This window comes from Oncorhynchus gorbuscha, linkage group LG11, assembly GCF_021184085.1.
Source record: "Oncorhynchus gorbuscha isolate QuinsamMale2020 ecotype Even-year linkage group LG11, OgorEven_v1.0, whole genome shotgun sequence".
Taxonomy (NCBI): domain Eukaryota; kingdom Metazoa; phylum Chordata; class Actinopteri; order Salmoniformes; family Salmonidae; genus Oncorhynchus; species Oncorhynchus gorbuscha.
Genome location: NC_060183.1, coordinates 71,219,178 through 71,239,187, shown reverse-complemented (window position 1 = coordinate 71,239,187; position 20,010 = coordinate 71,219,178). Strand labels below are relative to the sequence as shown.

The window sequence follows — 20,010 nt, the reverse complement described above, 5'->3', positions numbered from 1 at the left end:
AAATGATTTAAGTTCCTAATAATAATTTTCACTGCGGAGCTGAAATTTTGATGACGCAAGCGAGTCCCCTCCTACGATGGTTTAGGGAGATTGGGGACGCGCCGACAGATCAAACGTCAATGATGCACAGATCTCATATGGATAAAAAACGAATTGGTAAGCAAACATCGTATTCATTTAATTTAATCATTATTCTACAGAAATTGTTGAATGACAGCCATTTCCCGCTATTATGGCTTAGAATAAAGCTATTTATGGTGTCAACACGAGTCATGTCCGACAGCCAACGTTAGCAGTGAGACAACGGGTTTAGGTCTGGGCCAGAATATTGTCATGTCCCCCAATAGCTTATTCTATTGAATTTGTATATTTAAGTTTTGATAGGCTTATAATTACAGTTGTGCCAGTGCGCTCAAATTAAATATGTGCAATAGATATTCCTTTTTATTTAAACCGGAGGTGTTGGTTTTCATGAACCACTGTCAAACGGATAGGGCCCAGATGTTGGACATCAGTTGGAATAACAAAAAACGAAAGAAAATAAAAAAGATTGTGGTTGTCAAATTCTTGAGAATGCATTTTAGTATGCAATATGCCGATAACCACAAGACATTATTCTGAGACAATTGTAATTAATTTTCATTGCTACCATATCATATTCTTATAGGTCGTTTTAAATTAAACGTCACAATAGGCTATTTGTACGTTTGATTTGGCTTCTGGGGGGGCAAGGACACCCCCATCTGCGCTCGAACTATTGACAACTACTATGCTTCCCGTTCTTAAATTTTTTTTTTTTTGTCTTTTACTTTCGGTTTTGTACACCAGCTTCATACATTGATTCTCTACAAATGCTTGTTTTGTCACTTAGAATGGAAATAGGCAAACTATTAGAATGTTTGCAACCAGGAAGTGGCGGAGCGATTTCTGCATAGGTCCCCTTTAAATAAATGTTTGGCATCCTAGCAAAGAAAACAACATAATTTAGCTTGCTTCGTCAGTGATTAACCGAGGTAAAAAATAAGTTTCAGGTTGGATATTCAACGGATATTCGCGCTTTCAAACACTTAAAAGCTATTGTCATGAGGTTGGAAAAATTGCGCACAACATTGCACAGGTCTTATTTGACTAGCATTTTTATTCCTAGTTGAATTAGTTAGGGAGCGTAAACAAAGTAAAAACGTTTTTTTTATACATTCAAATGTCAATAGCTCCTTGGTCATGTGACCTACTGACGTCAAACAAGGTGCACAATGTACACTCAGTGGGCCTACATATTGCACAACCTTTAGTTTGTCTATTTTCATCTCACACGTTTTTACATTAATTTTAGAGCCAATCATTATCCTGAAGTTACAGATATTTTTTGCCAACTTCCCTTACTACATTGTTATAACATGCCAGAGGCTGTTCACTTTGGAGACCCGCTGCAGATATGGGTACGCCCCGGCGTGAGATTTACACCCTCTCCCATGGATTTTCAAGGGCCAGGGAGAGCTCACCAGATGCCGCCGAAATCGCAACGCTTTCCAGGGCTTGGGCCCCTCTCTCTTGGGCGAACCCATTTCAGGGCACCCTGCCCTTCACAAAGAAAAGAGAACTCTCCCCGAGGCACCCGCAAGCTTATCCGGGATCGGCCGCATTACCGCACTGGATGACTCGCGGCACCCGTCTCCGCCAGTCCATGGACATTCTGAAAGTAGTTTGAGGTCAGTAGGTCACATTACCAAGGAGCTATTGAAATGATAAAGTTTGAAAAATGTATGTAAAATTGTGTGCGATGAAAATGGACAAACTAAAGGTTGTGTAATATACAAGGGTATTCCCTGGACATTATGAACCTTGTTTGAGTCCAGTAGGTCACATTACCAAGGATCTATTGAAATTAGAAACATTGAAAATTAATGTAAAATTGAGTGAGATGAAAATGGACAAACTAAAGGGTGTGGGATGTGTAGACATTCTGAACCTTGTTCGAGGTCAGTAGGGCACATGGCCAAGGAGCTATTGAAATAAAAAAATGTAAATAAAGAATTTAAAATAGTGCGAGATATAAATTGACAAAAAAAGTGTGTGCAATGTATATCTATGCCATCAGGTTAGCTAGAACCAGTTTTGAAACTTTTAGGAATAATGGTTAAAGATCCATTGAAATTTGAAAAATATTATTTGTCACTATGTTGACGGTCCCTAACTGCTGTTTGTGGACGTAAAGAAGACTACAGGCGAATATCCAACCTGAATCTGTATTTTCCTCGGTCAGAGATTAGGTTTTGAGAAAGAACTTGATATCTGTAAATCATCATCCTCCTGGTAAAGTTATCAGTATAGATGGCAAGAAAATCAAACAATATTTGGATATACTCATCTAGTTTAACCCCAAAAGTTCGCTTGTTAACTAACTAACTAGCTAGCTAGCCAGCCATATTGACCTGATCTGTGTTTAGCTAACCATTTTGCCATGGTCCATCAATAAATATAGACTATATTGGTATATCATGTCTGTCAACAGCAATCACAATCCAACACTATTAAAAACGGCTGAAAAGGGGAATATGTTAGCGATTTTCGCTTTGTAGGCCTACAATGGTTGGGGGGAAAAGTACATTAGGTCTACCTACCACACTAGCTACACGTTTAGCCAACTGTACAAAGTTTCTACCTGCGGTAGCTTGCAAAGTAAACGTCAGCAAACCGTCCCATGGCAATTGCTCCCTTCTGCTGCTTGACAGGCAGACCAAAAAATACTTGAAATGAACCTAAACCATGCATACTTGTCAGGTATAGTTCACTTTTATTTTATACCACTCAAATATCAAAATAATCGTAGCCAATATTGAGAGATATCGTGAAGCTACCTTCACGTATCTGAAATTACATGATCAATTGATGTTTACTAATCATGAAAAGTATGCAGTAACTTTCTGTATAACTCTGGTATAGCTAAATGTGCGCATTTGTTTTGCATGGAATAATTGGAAATGTGTAGGTCTGACAATGCTCTTCAAGGGGTGAAGATATTACAGCCAATAGTTAACATTTATTTAACAACAGCAAGCAGTTGTCAATGGTTTTAGCGGAGAAGGCAAATCGAACGGAAAACAACTTATTGTGACGTTTTGTTAAACTACCTATTGACTATAAGTATACAAGATAGCAGCCTGAACGAATTTAGCGTGTATTCACTATGGAACATCTGCCTCTTGACAGGGGTGGTGACCAGAAAAGCACAGAACATGCAATGTAGCTCAGCCTGACTTGGAAGCATGGGGATGAGGCTTGTTGAAAAGGTAAAATCATTCTGAGCATTGATATACTCTCACTTAAAATGTTTTTTTTTGTTCTTGTCAAATTAGCTATAAAATATTATTACTGATGCACTGTGCATAATAGGCCTATCTGTATGTTTTGTAAAAGCATTTGGTCACATTATGTGCAAAGATGGTAAACTTGACACAAATGAATTCCTCTCAGAAGGGCAACTGTTATTTGAACTGCCTTTTAGAGGTTGTTTTTCATTACTATAAACCAGATAAACAACAAAGCACTAACATTGACCTCGGCACCCAGAACCAAATACAGTGTACATGCTAGTCAGCTACTAAATACATTTATGTAACAGTCTGTCACAAGAGACTAATATTGACAGACAACACACCACGAACACATGTATATTATATCAATGGTTCCCCCTATCTTTGGCAGCAAGGGCCTCAGAGCCAGAAGATGGTGATCTTCGGAGCCATCTTCCTCCTGATGACCCTCCTCATCCTCTTTAGCTCCAACAGCGGCAACGACATCAGTCCCTTCTACAGTCCCTTCCGGGCGTCCTCGCCTCATCACCCCATCAAGGTCACTGACCTCAAGAAATGGGCAGGGAAGGAGGGCTATGTGGCTGTCTATGGAAACAAGGTAATTTACACTCAGGGTTTGAATTACAGAGAAAATCTATGGAACCTCTATTTAATCCAGGAGACGTGGTCAAGAAGGCTACATCTTGTATAAAAACAACATTAAAGTCATGGGTTAATATGAACCCTGTTCTCACACTTGCGGGGTTAAGTTAAAGTAGTGTCAAAAATGCTTAGCACTGGCTAAATGTAGTGGGTGGATTATAGTCTCTACCACATGATCCATAGAAATCAAATGTATTTATATAGCCCTTCGTACATCAGCTGATATCTCAAAGTGCTGTACAGAAACCCAGCCTAAAACCCAAACAGCAAGCAATGCAGGTGTAGAAGCACGGTGGCTAGGAAAAACTCCCTAGAAAGGCCAAAACCTAGGAAGAAACCTAGAGAGGAACCAGGCTATGTGGGGTGGCCAGTCCTCTTTTGGCTGTGCCGGGTGGAGATTATAACAGAAAATGGCCAAGATGTTCAAATGTTCATAAATGACCAGCATGGTCCAATAATAATAAGGCAGAACAGTTGAAACTGGAGCAGCAGCACAGCCAGATGGACTGGGGACAGCAAGAAGTCATCATGTCAGGTAGTCCTGAGGCATGGTCCTCCGAGAGAGAGAAAGAAAGAGAGAATTAGAGAGAGCACACTTAAATTCACACAGGACACCGAATAGGACAGGAGAAGTACTCCAGATATAACAAACTGACCCTAGCCCCCCGACACATAAACTACTGCAGCATAAATACTGGAGAAACAATAATGCATAGCCCAAAAACAGACACAAATGCATTTTAGGAACAACTTAAGTCAAAATTGAGTAAAAAACTGTTGCACAGTTCATACAGCTGTATTCATATAGCTGTTTTCTGTATGACTGGTGAGCTTTAGTTTTGAACTGCTATTTAATTTCCACAGAAATTTTAGAGAGAAAGAGAACACAGGGAGACGAACACCTACCTAGAGGTGACAGCATCCCCTCCCCAATATGCCCCCATAGACACAACTATGACAAAGCAACCAACAAAAGCGGGTCACCACTCCTGCAGCTCTCTCGCAAGCTGGGTCTGTACATAGTCAATGGCAGGCTTTGAGGGGACTTCTGTGGTGCACCTACAGTTGAAGTTGGAAGTTTACATACACTTAGGTTGGAGTCATTAAAACTTGTTTTTCAACCACTCCACAAATTTCTTGTTAACTATAGTTTTGGCAAGTCGGTTAGGATGTCTACTTTGTGCATGACACAAGTAATTTTTATAACAAATGTTTACAGACAGATTATTTCACTTATAATTTACTGTATCACAATTCCAGTGGATCAGAAGTTTACATACACAAAGTTGACTGTGCCGTTAAACAGCTTGGAAAATTCCAGAAAATGTCATGGCTTAAGAAGCTTCTAAATTGACTCATTTTTATTTTATTTTTTAATTTCACTTTTATTTAACCAGGTAAGCTAGTTGAGAACTAGTTTTCATTTACAACTGCGACCTGGCCAAGATAAAGCATAGCAGTTCGACATAGAACAACACAGAGTTACACATGGAATGAACAAAACATACAGTCAATAATACAGTAGAAAAAAGGAAAACAAAGTCTATATACAGTGATTGCAAATAAGGTCAAATAAGGGAGTTAAGGCAATAAATAGGCCATGATGGCAAAGTAATTACAATATGGCAATTAAACACTGGAACGGTAGATGTGCAAAAGATGGATGTGCAAGTAGAGATACTGTGGTGCAAAAGGAGCTAAATAAATAAATACAGTATGGGAATGAGGTAGATAGATGGGCTGTATACAGATGGGCTATGAACAGGTGCAGTGATCTGTGAGCTGCTCTGACAGGTGGTTCTTAAAGCTAGTGAGGGAGATGGGAATCTCCAGCTTCAGTGATTTTTGCAGTTCGTTCCAGTCAGTGGCAGCAGAGAACTGGAAGGGAAGGCGACCAAAGGAGGAATTGGCTTTGGGGGTGACCAGTGAGATATACCTGCTGGAGCGTGTGCTATGAGTGGGTGCTGCAATGGTGACCAGGGAGCTGAGATAGGATGGGGCTTTACCTAGCAGAGACTTGTAGAAAACCTGTTGCCAGTGGGTTTGGTACGAGTATGAAGCGAGGGCCAGCCAACGAGAGCGTACAGGTCGCAGTGGTGGGTAGTATATGGGGCTTTGGTGACAAAACGGATGGCACTGTGATAGACTACAACCAGTTTGCTGAGTAGAGTGTTGGTGGATATTTTATAGATGACATCGCCAAAGTCAAGGATCGGTAGGATGGTCAGTTTTACGAGGGTATGTTTGGCAGCATGAGTGAAGGAGACGTTGTTGCGAAATAGGAAGCCGATTCTAGATTTAATTTTTGATTGGAGATGCTTAATGTGAGTCTGGAAGGAGAGTTTACAGTCTAGTATTTGTAGTTATCCACGTATTCTAAGTCAGAGCCGTCCAGAGTAGTGATGCTGGCTGGATGGGCGGGCAGGTGCGGGCAATGATCGGTTGAATAGCATGCATTTAGTTTTATTTGCGTTTAAGAGCAGTTGGAGGCCACAGAAGGAGAGTTGTATGGCATTGAAGCTCGTCTGGAGGTTAGTTAACCTCTCTAGGGTAGGGGGCAGCATTCAGAATTTTGGATGAAAAGCATGCCCAAATTAAACGGCCTGCTATTCGGGCCCAGAAGATATGATATGCATAGAACTGATAGATTTTGATAGAAAACACTAAAGTTTCCAAAACTGTAAAGTTAAAATAGTGTCTGTGAGTATAACAGAACTGATTTAGCCTGTGAAAACCTGAGAAAAATCCATTCAGGAAGTCGTTTTTTTTGTTGGTTTTGTAGTTTTCTATTCAATACCATTTTTTTTTAGTTTTCTATTCAATCCATTGACTTATGACTCGATTTGCAGTTCCTATGCCTTCCACTAGATGTCAACAGTCTTTAGAAATCGTTTCAGGCTTGTAATTCTTATAAATGAGGGAGTAAGACCAGTCTGAAGGAGTGGACCCTAATGTGACGGAGATTTTTTTCAGGCTCTTGTGCATTTCTTGTTTACCTTTTATATTGACAACGTTATTGTCCGGTTGAAATGTTATAGATCATTTAGGCTAAAAAACTACCTGAGGATTGAATATAAACATCGTTTGACATGTTTCTATTAACTTTACAGATACAATTTGGATTTTTTGTCTGATTGTTTTGACTAAGTTTGAGCCTGTGGATTACTGAAGAAAATGCGCTAACAAATTGGAGGTTTTTGGATATAAAGAGACTTCATCGAACAAAAGGAACATTTGTTGAGTAAATGAATGTCTTCTGATTGCCACCATGTGAAGATCATCAAAGGTAAGGGATTAATTTTATCTCTATTTCTGAGTTTTGTAACGCTTCTGCTTGGCTGGTTACTGTTTGTAATAATTTGTCAACTGGGCTATGTTCTGGGCTAGGTATGTTCTGGGCTAGGTATGCTTTCGCCGAAAAGCATCTTATAAATATGACACTGTGGTTGGTTTAACAAGAAGTTAATCTTTAAACCTATGTAAAATATGTTTTGTTTTCTGAATTTTTACAATGAGCATTTCTGTAATTAAATTTGGTGCTCTGCAACCTCACTGGATGTTGGCCAGATGGGACGCTAGCGTCCCACATAACCTAGAGACAGTGTCCAAAGAAGGGCCAGAAGTATACAGAATGGTGTCGTCTACGTAGAGGTGGATTAGAGAATCACCAGCAGCAAGAGCGACATCATTGATGTATACAGAGAAGAGAGTCAGTCCAAGAATTAACCCTGTGGCACCCCCATAGAGACTGCCAGAGGCCCTCCGATTTGACACACTAAGCTCTATCAGAGAAGTAGTTGGTGAACCAGGCGAGGCAATCATTTGGGAAACCAAGGCTGTTGAGTCTGCCAATAAGAATGTGGTGATTGACAGAGTCGAAAGCCTTGGCCAGGTCGATGAATACAGCTGCACAGTAAATGTCTCTTATCGATGGCGGTTATGATATCGCTTAGGACCTTGAGCGTGGCTGAGGTGCACCCATGACCAGCTCGGAAACCAGATTGCATAGCGGAGAAGGTACGATGTGATTCAAAATGGTCAGTAATCTGTTTGATAACTACGTCTATCGAAAACATTAGAGATGCAGGGTAGGATAGATATAGGTCTGTAGCAGTTTGGGTCTAGAGTGTCTCCCCCTTTGTTGAGGGGGATGACCGCGGCAGCTTTCCAATCTTTTGGAATCTCAGACGATACGAAAGAGTAATAGGGATTGCTATCTGGATATGGGTTAAGGAGAAATGGTGGGGGCTTGGGCGGGTTGCTGTGGAGGGTGCCGGGCAGTTGACCGGGGTAGGGGTAGCCAGGTGGAAAGCGTGGCCAGCCGTAGAGAAATGCTTATTGAAATTCTCAATTATTGTGGATTTGTCGGTTGTAACAGTGTTTCCTAGGCTCAGAGCAGTGGGTAGCTGGGATGAGGTGCTCTTATTCTCCATGGACTTTAGTGTCCCAGAACTTTTTTGAGTTTGTACTGCAGGATGCACATTTCTGTTTAAAAAAGCTAGCCTTAGCTTTCCTAACTGCCTGTGTATATTGGTTCCTAACTTCCCTGAAAAGTTGCATATCACGGGGGCTATTCGATGCTAATGCAGAATGCCACAAGATGTTTTTGTGCTGGTCAAGGGCAGACAGGTCTGGAGTGAATCAAGGGCTATATCTATTCCTGGTTCTACATGTTTTGAACGAGGCATGCCTATTTAAGATGGTGAGGAAGGAACTTTTAAAGAATAACCCGACATCCTCTACTGTCGGGATGAGGTCAAAGTCGTTCCAGGTCGATTAGAAAGGCCTACTCGCAGAAGTGTTTTAAGGAGTGTTTGACAGTGATGAGGGGTGGTCGTTTGCCTCCAGACCCATTACGGATGCAGGCAATGAGGCAGTGATCGCTGAGATCTTGGTTGAAAACAGCAGAGGTTTATTTAGAGGGTGAGTTAGTTAGGATGATCTCTATGAGGATGCCCGTGTTTACGGATTTGGGGTTATATCTGGTAGGTTCATTGATAAGTTCTGTGAGATTGAGGGCATCAAGCTTAGATTGTAGGATGGCCGGGGCGTTAAGCATGTCCCAGTTTAGGTCACCTAGCAGCACGAGCTCAGAAGATAGATGGGGGGCAATCAAATCACATATGGTGTCGAGGGCACAGCTGAGGGCAGAGGGTGGTCTATAGCAAGCGGCAACGGTGAGAGACTTGTTTCTGGAAAGGTACATTTTTAGAAGTAGAAGCTCAAATTGTTTGGGTACAGACCTGGATAGTAAGACAGAACTCTGCAGGTTATCTTTGCAGTAAATTGCAACACCGCCCCCTTTGGCAGTTCTATCTTGTCGGAAAATGTTATAGTTAGGAATGGAAATGTCAAGGTTTTTGGTGGCCTTCCTAAGTCAGGATTCAGACACGGCTAGGACATCCGGATTGGTGGAGTGTGCTAGGGCAGTGAAATTAAACAAACTTAGGGTTGAGGCTTCTGATGTTAACATGCATGAAACCAAGGCTTTTACGGTTGCAGAAGTCAACAAATGAGAGCCTGGGGGATGGGAGTGGAGGTAGACACTGCAGGGCCTGGATTAACCTCTACATCACCAGAGGAACAGAGGAGGAGTAGGATAAGTGTACGGCTAAAGGCTAACAGAACTGGACGCCTAGTATGTTCAGAACAGAGAGTAAAAGGAGCAGATTTCTGGGCACGGTAGAATATATTCAAGGCATAATGTAGAGACAAAGATATAGTAGGATGTGAATACAGTGGGGGTAAACCTGTGCATATAGTGATAATGAAAGAGATATTGTCTCTAGAAATAGCATTTAAACCAGGTGTTGTCACTGCGTATGTGGTGGGTGGAACTCAATTGTTGGCCAAGGCGTGTTGAGCAGTGCTAGAGGCTCTACAGTGAAATAAAACAATAGTTACAAACCAGAACAGCAATCGACACGGCATGGTGACGTTAGGGAAAGGCATGGTGACGTTAGGGAAAGACATGCGTAGCCGGGTGATCATACAAGTCCAGTGTGTGGCTTCAGGCAGCTAGCGGCACGGGGCTAGCAGGCTAACAGAAAGGCCTTAGAGAGATGACGTGACGGAGGGAAGTCTGTTGTGGCCCCCTCGTTCAGTTACATCAGCGGACGGATCAGCAGGGCTCCGTGTGGTAAACCAGGACAATTGGCAAAATATGTATAGTGGCCAAAGAAATATGTCCGAAGGGCCTCTTAAACCAGCAGTCCAAGGCCGCAGATTAGCGGCTGTGCGTTCAGGGGTCGTTAGCTGCTATAATTCCAGGTGGAAAAAATATATATAATTTTTAAAAAATGTTTTAATTGAGTCAATTGGAGGTGTACCTGTGGATGTATTTCAAGGCCTACCTTCAAACTCAGTGCCTCTTTGTTTGACATGGGAAAATCAAAAGAAATCAGCTAAGACCTCAGAAACAAAATTGTAGAACTCCACAAGTCTGGTTCATCCTTGGGAGCAATTTCCAAACGCCTGAAGGTACCACGTTCATCTGTACAAACAATAGTATGCAAGTGTAAACACAATGGGACCATGCAGCCATCATACCGCTCAGGAAGGAGACACGTTCTGTCTCCTAGAGATGAACATACTTTGGTGCGAAAAGTGCAAATCAATCCCAGAACAACAGCAAAGGACCTTGTGAAGCTGCTGGAGGAAACGGGTACAAAAGTATCTATATCCACAGTAAAACGAGTCCTATATTGACATAACCTGAAAGGCTGCTCAGCAAGGAAGCAGCCACTGCCCCAAACCGCCATTTACAAAAACAGACTACGGTTTGCAACTGCACATGGGGACAAAGATCGTACTTTTTGGAGAAATATCTGGTCTGATGAAACAAAAATAGAACTGTTTGGCCACAATAACCATCGTTATGTTTGGAGGAAAAAGGGGGAGGCATGCAAGTCAAAGAACACCATCTTAACCGTGAAGCACGAGGGTGGCAGCATCATGTTGTGGGGGTGCTTTGCTGCAGGAGGGACAGGTTCACTTGACAAAATAGATGGCATCATGAGGACGGACAATTATGTGGATATAGTGAAACAACATCAAGACATCAGTCAGGAAGTTAAACCTTGGTCACAAATGTGTCTTCCAAATGGGACTAAACACGTCCCTCTACAACTGGATCCTGGACTTCCTGACAGGCCACTCCTAGTTGGTAAGGGTTGGCAACGACACATCTGCCACGCTAATCCTCAGTGGTGCGTGCTCAGTCCTGTCCTATACTCCTAGTTGGTAAGGGTTGGCAGTCCTGTCCTGTACTCCTTGTTCACTCATGACTGCATGGCCAAGCATGACTCCAACAATATCATTAAGTTTGCCGATGACACAACAGTGGTAGGCCTGATCACCGACAACGATGAGACAGCCTATAGGGAGGTCAGAGACCTGGCAGTGTGGTGCCAGGACAACAATCTCTCCCTCAACGCGATCAAGACAAAAGGAGATTATTGTGGACTACATGAAAAGGAGGACCAAGCACACCCCCATTCTCATCGTCGGGGCTGTAGTGGAGCAGGTTGAGAGCTTCAAGTTCCTTGGTGTCCACATCACCAACAAACTATCATGGTCCAAACACACCGAAGACAGTCGTGAAGAGGGCACAACAGGGTAGTGCGTATGGCCCGGTACATCACTGGGGCCAAGCTTCCTGCCATCCAGGACCTATATACCAGTCGGTGTCAGATGAAGACCCAAACAATTGCCATAGACTCCAGTCATTCTAGTCATAGACTGTTCTCTCCCTCTCTGCTACCACATGGCAAGTGGTACCGGAGCGCCAAGTCTAGGTTCAAAAGGCTTCTTAACAGCTTCTATCCCCAGCCATAAGACTCCTGAACAGCTAATCAAATGGCTCCCTGGACTATTTTCACCCCCCCCCCCTTCCCCCCATTGATAGACTTAAAGGGACCATCTGTAGTTGCTTCATCTATTTTTGGACTTATAAATTATATATACTGTATAATACCAGTCAAAAGTTTGGATTCTACTCATTCAAGGGTTTTCATGTATTTTTTACTATTTTCTACATTGTAGAATAAACTATGAAATGGAGGAATCATGTTGTAACCAAAAAAGTGTTAAACAAATCATAATATATTTTAGATTCCTCTATGTAGCCACCCTTTGCCTTGATGACAGCTTTGCACACTCTTGGCAAAGCATGCAATTCCATTAGCGCAGCATTTATTTTCAACTGGAATCAGTGAGACCACTCAGTCCTCCATGACAACAAAATCATAAACAACAGAGTAGGGCTGGCTAATAAGTCCTTAGTTTTGGGGTCATGCTCAGGTAAAATTAATTTGGCTAATCTATACTTCCATATTTCCAAGTCCTATTCTTGAAGGTATAACATTTATTGGAATGACTGGAATTCTGATAGACTTTGTTTTTTTAATGTAAAGATATAATTTAATCGTATTAGTATATGTAGTAGAAAGCGATGGGTTAGAAGAAGCCTACATAACCAACCCATAAAGTACAATTTTACATCCATATATGACCAGCTATGTAAACTTTAACATAGATTTATCCTGCAATAGATGTTGTTAAATTGGTAACATACATTTTTGTTTTTTCTAATGCCTCTTAAGGGGAAAGTAAGCTAAAAGTAACAGAATGTAACCAGATTACGTTACTGAGTTTGGGAAATCTAAAAGTTACGTTACCAATTCCAATTTTGGACAGGTAACTTGTAACTAACAGATTACATTTAGAAAGTAATCTACCCAACCCTGCTTGGGAGTATGATGTTTGTCCGTCTTTCTTACTCATTATTCACAATTCATTCACGTTTATCCGTAATGTTAGAATCCACATTATTGTAGAAGGGTTTAGAAACATATTATATTCTTATTGACAATAAGTGACTCAAATGGCACAATATATTATTTACCAATCGTTTATTTTGGGCACAAAATAATCTGAAACACAAGCAGAAAACAAATCCAACAAATGTGTAGAATCACCAGCTTGATGTAGTCATTGTGTGTTATGAATATGGGACCAAATACTTAACTTTTGACTACTTTAATACGCATATAAATTAATGTGTCCCAATACTTTGGGTGTCCTAAAAAGGGGTGGATTATGTACAAAACGTGCTGTAATTTCTAAACGTTTTTCAAAATAAAAGCTGACCGTCTGCATTTTAACTGCATTGTCATTGTATCGTTTCAATGGGCTTGAGTACAAAGCCAAAAAAACATGTCACTGTCCCAATACTTTGAGCTCACTGTATGTTATATACTGTATATATTTTCTCAGTTGTTGTTTCTGCATTCCCTCTCCAGAGTCTGACCCTGCACTGCCACCACTGTGCCCTGGTGACCAGCTCCAGCCATATGCTGGGCAGCGGGGCCGGACCGGACATCGACCGCGCACAGTGTGTGATCCGCATGAATGACGCCCCCCTGTCGGGGTACGAACGTGACGTGGGGAGCCGGACCACCCTCAGGGTGGTGGCCCACTCCAGTGTGTTCAGGGTGGTTCGACGGCCAGCTGAGTTTCTCAACCTCACGGACCACCAGGCAAATTCTGCAGTCATATTCTGGGGACCACCCACCAAGATTGGTAGAGAGTCTAAAGGAACACTGTACCGTCTGATCCAGAGAGTCAGCATGACCTACAGTAACCTGTCCAGCTTTACCATCACGCCCAGCAAGATGCACAAGTTTGATACACTGTTTCAGAAGGAGACAGGGCGAGACAGGTGGGTAGAATGAAGGAAAGCTGTTATGGTGAAAGAACAATGGGGATAATGCAGAAATCTGTACAAATTCAATATATAATTACCAATCTATTTTGGCACTAATATCGATCGATAATGATGAGCACAATGTGGGGATTTTCCTGGCATCTAATGATAGATATTTCTATCAACCTCTAAATGCTATTTTTGTTAGCGTTTTATTCTACGGTTTCCTTCCACAGAGCAAAGTCTCAGTCCTGGTTGAGCACCGGCTGGTTCACAATGGTGATTGCGATCGAGAAGTGTGACAATATTAAAGTGTACGGGATGGTTCCGCCCAGTCACTGTGGGTGAGTATGAACTAATGAACACTGTTACACATAAGAAGAGGATGAATCAATGATCGTGATCTATCAAGCACTTAAATCTACCAGGCTATTACATTGTGTGTGTAATCATAAATTAGTAGTAAGCAATAAGTTAATCTATACTGATTATTATGGAACCATAGTCTCCAACTGACAGGATTCCTTTCATATAAACAACAGAACATTGTTTATTATGGTTGTCTCTGAAAGACGCCGGACGAAGATCTTTGGGTCGGAATGTTGCTCTTTAAAACAGCAGGTCTATGAAGGAGCCGTAGGGTTATTGCTACCCAACGTATGCTGGTTGTCAACGCAATCATTTGTAATGCCTCTTTTTCCAGAAAAAAGCCCCAGCCCAAGAAGATGCCTTACCACTACTATAAACCCAGAGGCACAGATGAGTGTGTGACCTACCTGCAAAATGAGAGGGGTCGGAAGGGCCCCCACCATCGCTTCATCACAGAGAAACAGGTGTTTGCACGCTGGGCCAAGCAGTATAACATCACCTTCACTCACCCAACATGGTGAGATGACTAGTTCCTTCAACAAAGTTAGCCCAAGGTATGAGAGAGGTGACGCACACATCTGGACCAGGGTCCTGGACAGTGCACAAATACCCTTTTTACACTACTGGACCAAACTGAGCTGAGCCTAGCTGTATTGGCCTGGTTGGGCATCTACCATACAGTAGTTGCTGGAACTGTGATGTGAAGGACAACGTGAAAATAAATTATCAGAGCCAGCACGTGTATGGTTCAGGTCAGCCCTATTATGTCAATCGGGCAATAAGTTGAATATACTTTATTATTCTTATAGAACTACACATTTCTGTGCCCCCTTCTCCGAATGGCAGCCATTTATGTAGCTCTGATGAACCTGAGCTTAGTTTGTAAACATTAATATACATTCTGAATGGGCTTTTTTTTTTACAGTGCAAAATCAAAATTTTATGGGATTTTGTAAATACGGTATTTCCTGTGTTTGGCAAGGAAGTTTGAAGAGGGCAACTGCAAAAATATTTATTGTAAATAAACAAATGAATTGATATTTAAATATGTATTTTTACATGTTTATAATGCTTTTGTTAAATGTCCTCAAAAGCACTCACATAACAAGATAATGTCAACTTTACGAATTGAGGGAAGATTGTATTATTCAAGAATCTGCAGTAGCTATATCAATTTTTGAACTTGAGGAATATAACTTAAATGCCTCATGAGCTTTGTTCAACTTTCTTACCCCATCAGAACTGAAAATATAAACTTGTTTTACTCCAATGTTTGTAAACAAATACTGTATAACCTCAAAGCAAAAACTCATTTTTATATCGTGTTCAGTCCTTGCATCCATAGCTCTATGAATGAGTGGTTACATTTCTCCATCCCTTAGTGAAAGTGGGAGTACACTTGTTTCAACGCTTTAAAGGAATTCATTGGAGACCTTTATATGCTTACAGACAGTATGGCTAAAGTTAACAGTGACATGTTGTTTGTAGCATTACCGTATCCAATCTAACCTTTAATGGCTCAGTGTTAATATACCAACATCAGAACACAAGCTTACATTTATAGCGCTGTAGGTTGGCTCGTGCCAAGCCAATGGATTCACACCATGCCTGTTGAATGTAGGGGTGTGTGAGCTTCTATAAGGCATTCACACAAATGTGCTGTATTAGATACCAAGTAGTTTTATCCTGTCTGACATGGACGAACGTTGCCTCGTCATCATGCTTGACCCTTTACCTCTGACATCCTGAGGCATGCAGCGGTTTGAGTTTGAATAATTCAAATTAATGTATTGCGGTATTCATTAGCATCACTGAACAGAATGTATTGCATTATTTATTGTTAGCATTGTGTTCAGCAACTTATTCTTCATGTATGTTCTGTAATGCGTCTTGAGAACAAATGACAAACTGATGCATATAAATGACTTAATTCACCTGGAATCCTATACAGAGGGTATAGTAGAAACAGAGCAAAGCTAGCGTTAGCTTTAACTAGCAAAATGCTACCAAAGAGAGAGGATGTAAATAAGGAAACACCAAGAATGAGGTCTCATGGCCAAGACACTAGGTTCTTCTTCACGTGTGCTGTGATCTCTTACCCTTGAATAAATAAAAAAACAGCACAGAATAATCCCAGCAACGTCCATTCATTCGAACCCAGAAGTATTTAAATATTAAATTGACTCCTGGGTCAGTTAGCTTCACCCAGGTACCCAAAAAAGTGAATTATTTTTAGATCCTTTAGTCTTCCTCTTAGTGATGGTTTGTCAGTAGCCACTTCCTGTTATGAGCCGTTCGACTTGTCTGGAAATGCGGCTGTGATTTTCTGCCTCAGGCTGGACATGGAGATCAGGATGGCCTCCTGTGGAAGACATGATCAGAGCAACAGAATATAGACTGGTCAGATTGAACTCCCAGCCAATATGACAGATTAAGGGCCCCGAGATTTTCCTTCACCAAGTAGGGCACCTGTCAAACTTATTAAATGGAGGATTGAGTGTCTGGGGGTTTCGCTGCACCCTTGTACTTGATTGATGAATTAAGGTCACTAATTAGTAAGGAACTCGGCTCACCTGATTGTCTAAGGCTTAATTTAAACAAAAAAACAAAAACCCGCAGACACTCAGGCCTCTGTGGAATGGGATTGAGATCCCTGATGTAGGGAAACCATGTTCCATTGTCAGTCTTTCCTGGTCAGGGAATAACTCTGACCAACAGCAGACATGTGAACGATAGTTCGCTATACTCCGTCTTCCCCTGCTATACACTCACCTCTGTGCGGATGGTTCTGCTGCCCTGGTTGGGGCAGGTGTTGAGGTACAGGTCAAATAGGACACCGGGGTCCGCCACCTCCAGGTTCTGATCAGCGTCCACACTGGCCTCCAAGCCCTGCAGACCACCAAACACAACCAACATGTGCCTGGAGAGTGAAAACAGAATAAAGTTTCAGGCCATATAATCTCAGCGAACCCAGAATTAAAGTCTTGCATTATTGGTCAGCTGCTCGATTAAATTCGGGGTCCTTACATGTTAAGGGATTAAGAGATGCTAGAACAAGGAACTCCACCCTCTATCTTTGCTAGTTACGTACAAGTCTATGTCCCCTACTCTTCTGAAATTCTAAAGATGCTAACGCCTGCGACATTGTGATATGTCAAAATAACCAGTAATGAAAAACCCCAAAACCAGAACTACTGCTGCTCATTATCCCACGCATTCCCCACAGACTCTACGGTACCAGTTGTTGACGTAGATCTGTCCACGAGAGATTCAGTCATATAAAACAAAGTTATGTAACACATGTAAACAGGTCTTCCACCAGACCTTCTTGCCCTCATACTCTGAACTTACGTGAATGGAGAAAGAGAAGTTTTGTCAACATCACTGCCCTTCTCAGATGTTCCAATGGTCAGATCATAGCCCTCTTTATGTGGACACTCGGTGAACACATTACCTGCAATCCAAATCAACACTTGGTAAGGTGAGATTAGTCAAATTGAATGAAACTCTCAACCTCACGAAATTGAAAAGAATGGCTCCAGTTGTGGAAGATATGTAAATAATACACCTACTTAGACTTGAGGCCAGGCGAACACTGTAGCCCCAGTACAGACCTCCCTCTGTTCGCGGCTTGTGAGGCGCCACCACCACCCCTTTGTGTAGTCTACCATCTGTGTAAACACACACACAAAATACTGAGCAACTATGAGTGAAGCATCATATTTGTATGTGAATAGCTGAAACGTACTTCTCAGAAGCGCCTATTCATGGAATCAAAGATGAGCTGAGTTGGATGGACAGATGTGGACCTACCTTTATTCTGGATCTTGTTCATGTGGACAGTGACTCTGAGACCAGACTGTAGCTGCTTATCTATCTGCACCTCCTAAAAGTAGCAGAAAAATACATCAGTCCTCTACTACATCCTGCTGCTGTTGGGGTTCAATATCAGCACACAGCTTTCTCGGTCCGTTGACCTATGGTTCTTCTTATGGCATATTACCGAACTTTATCATCATATCGAGACATCTACTCACCTTCCACATTCCACAGTTGACCAAGGAGCCTTTTCCTGGTTTGCTAGGCCGATCGAGGACCACCCCCTCCCGGTACTCACACTCATCATCCTTCCTCATGTGGTGAGGGCTGTCCAGAGGGTTGAGCAAGCCTTAGTGGGAAGGCACCAACACACGGTTAGGGCAACTATGGCTGTACTAGAAAATTCATTATAATGTTTACACCATGACATATGTTCATATATGGTTGGGAAAACCAAGAATGGAGGTGGAGTTTTCAGCTACTCACTCACCGGCATACTGTAAATCTTTATGCATTGGGAAGAATGATTTGCGCAGGTACCTTGGAAAATAATACAAAGAGAAGAGGATTCAAACCATAGTCAAAGACAGCAGCTGCGTTTGACTTAGTTATAAGTCAATGTAGTACTTACTGTGGGCATTCCAAGAACTGGAGGATTCTAGCCAGTTGAATGCAGGCTTGACCCTTCTTGCCGACACCATTGAATTCTCCCTCAACAGTCCTGTGAAATAAAACATTGTGGATCAGTATAATTATACTGCCACTGTCAAGACCTAACATCTAAAACAGCATCAAATTACTAAAGACATGAGCCTAAAATAAGATGCACAGAAACAGAGGTCTTACTTGACATCCTCATCTTGTTCGTCAAATACGATGATCTCGTCGACACAGAACACGACGCAGGCTCTGGCTATCTGTCCAGCCAGGTATGTGCGGAGTTCTGTAGACTGGGCATTGTCCAGGACAGAACCAGGCAAGGCCACGCTCACTGTGTACGACCGTCCTATGGTTGCAGATACGGGAGTCAAAATCATACATTATTTTATTCTTATGCATTTTTTAAAGATAGAGGGATCATAGTGGAATAACCAGTGGGGTGAAAACCTAATCAATATTACCTGATCGGTTTTCCCTCTGACTCTGCTGCAGTGCTGCCTCAGTCTTCTCCTCCTCCTCTTGCTTCTGCTTGTCAAGTTGTTGAATCAGCTTGGATTCTTTGATTTGCTTCTTGATCTCTTTTCCTATTATTCAAGAAAAAACATGAGCTGGATTCACAAATCAACAAGTAGTAGGAAAGGAAGTCAAGGTGGTTACCTAGTCAGTTGTACAACTGAACACATTCAACTGAAATGTGTATTCGGCATTTAACCCAACCTCTGAATCCGAGAGGTGCGGGAGCTGCCTTAATCGACATTCACGTCATCGGCACCCCAACGGCAGATTTTTCCACCTTGCCAGCTCGGGGATTCGAACCAGCGACCTTTCGGTTACCGTTAGGCTAAGATACTAAGCAATGTACACTTAGCATCTACATAGGCACACGGCAATTTTTATTTCATGTCTTGAGAGTCTGCTTATATACACGGTTGTGATTTCTGATGTAGTACAAGACTGAACTCAATCCCAACTGGGGTCAGATAACACGTCTGTAAAAGTGCGCATGCCCCGATAATCAACCATCGCGATTAGTTTGGCAAGTTTTTCACAATAATAAAGTTGGATGAAGGATGCTTACGTTCCGCTTTCCATTTCTTCCAATCTACTCTGTCCTCGCCCTGTAAAACATGAACATATACACACCATGTTAGTTAGCATTATGCTAGCTGGCGAACAGATGTAAAATTACGGTCGTTTATCGTAAAAAATCCCTAAAATCTCAAGATGTGTCTGACACGAATTGCCTCTTTTACACATTAGAAGACAACATATGGCGTCCAAGTTTAAAATACCTGAGAAGAGGACAATTTGGGCTTTTTCGATGCAACGCTGTCCGTCATCTTTCCCTGCAACCAACACGTGAAAACAGAAACGGACACTTCCGGTTCGCATAATACATTTTCAAAATAGAAGTAATCTACCAGCCTTAAATCAAACATGTCATTTACACAAACCTGGTAAATGTAGATGATTTCATAAAAAGCAGGACTCATTCAAATT

The 20,010-nt window shown here is 41.8% G+C and overlaps 2 protein-coding genes across 6 annotated transcripts; one reads left to right on the top strand and one right to left on the bottom strand.

The window, feature by feature from the left end:
- Positions 1-68: 68 nt before the first annotated feature.
- On the top strand, positions 69-15,363 carry st6galnac6 (ST6 (alpha-N-acetyl-neuraminyl-2,3-beta-galactosyl-1,3)-N-acetylgalactosaminide alpha-2,6-sialyltransferase 6). Of its 5 annotated transcripts, none has more exons than XM_046290320.1 (6): positions 69-156; positions 3,211-3,290; positions 3,706-3,912; positions 13,259-13,677; positions 13,899-14,006; positions 14,366-15,363. In XM_046290320.1, exons 2-6 carry the CDS (start codon positions 3,267-3,269, stop codon positions 14,550-14,552), a joined length of 945 nt encoding a protein of 314 aa, XP_046146276.1. In that variant the 5' UTR covers positions 69-156; positions 3,211-3,266; the 3' UTR covers positions 14,553-15,363. The 5 variants fall into 5 exon arrangements, with proteins under 5 accessions (XP_046146276.1, XP_046146279.1, XP_046146277.1 ...); XM_046290323.1 differs by lacking the exon at positions 69-156 and adding an exon at positions 1,403-1,709; XM_046290321.1 differs by lacking the exon at positions 69-156 and adding an exon at positions 2,138-2,313.
- spout1 (SPOUT domain containing methyltransferase 1) lies at positions 15,028-19,904 on the bottom strand. The gene is made up of 12 exons (XM_046290319.1): positions 19,803-19,904; positions 19,589-19,628; positions 18,972-19,094; positions 18,697-18,856; positions 18,482-18,571; positions 18,341-18,390; positions 18,069-18,199; positions 17,845-17,917; positions 17,604-17,702; positions 17,383-17,485; positions 16,804-16,951; positions 15,028-16,393 (listed from the first exon to the last, which is right to left on the bottom strand). The coding sequence occupies exons 1-12, from the start codon at positions 19,848-19,850 to the stop codon at positions 16,316-16,318; spliced, it is 1,143 nt and encodes a 380-aa protein (XP_046146275.1). The 5' UTR covers positions 19,851-19,904; the 3' UTR covers positions 15,028-16,315.
- Between the last annotated feature and the right edge of the window lie 106 nt (positions 19,905-20,010).

Excerpts from the sequence above, each read along its gene's own strand:
- st6galnac6 (XM_046290320.1), top strand. The coding sequence starts at position 3,267 with ATGGGGATGAGGCTTGTTGAAAAG. Across the intron at positions 3,291-3,705 it reads GGATGAGGCTTGTTGAAAAG|CAAGGGCCTCAGAGCCAGAA; the intron begins GTAAAATCATTC and ends TATCTTTGGCAG. Across the intron at positions 14,007-14,365 it reads GTTCCGCCCAGTCACTGTGG|AAAAAAGCCCCAGCCCAAGA; the intron begins GTGAGTATGAAC and ends CTCTTTTTCCAG.
- spout1 (XM_046290319.1), bottom strand. The coding sequence starts at position 19,850 with ATGACGGACAGCGTTGCATCGAAAAAGCCCAAATTGTCCTCTTCTCAG. Across the intron at positions 18,200-18,340 it reads TAAAGATTTACAGTATGCCG|GCTTGCTCAACCCTCTGGAC; the intron begins GTGAGTGAGTAG and ends CTTCCCACTAAG. Across the intron at positions 17,486-17,603 it reads TCGCCTGGCCTCAAGTCTAA|GTAATGTGTTCACCGAGTGT; the intron begins GTAGGTGTATTA and ends TTTGGATTGCAG.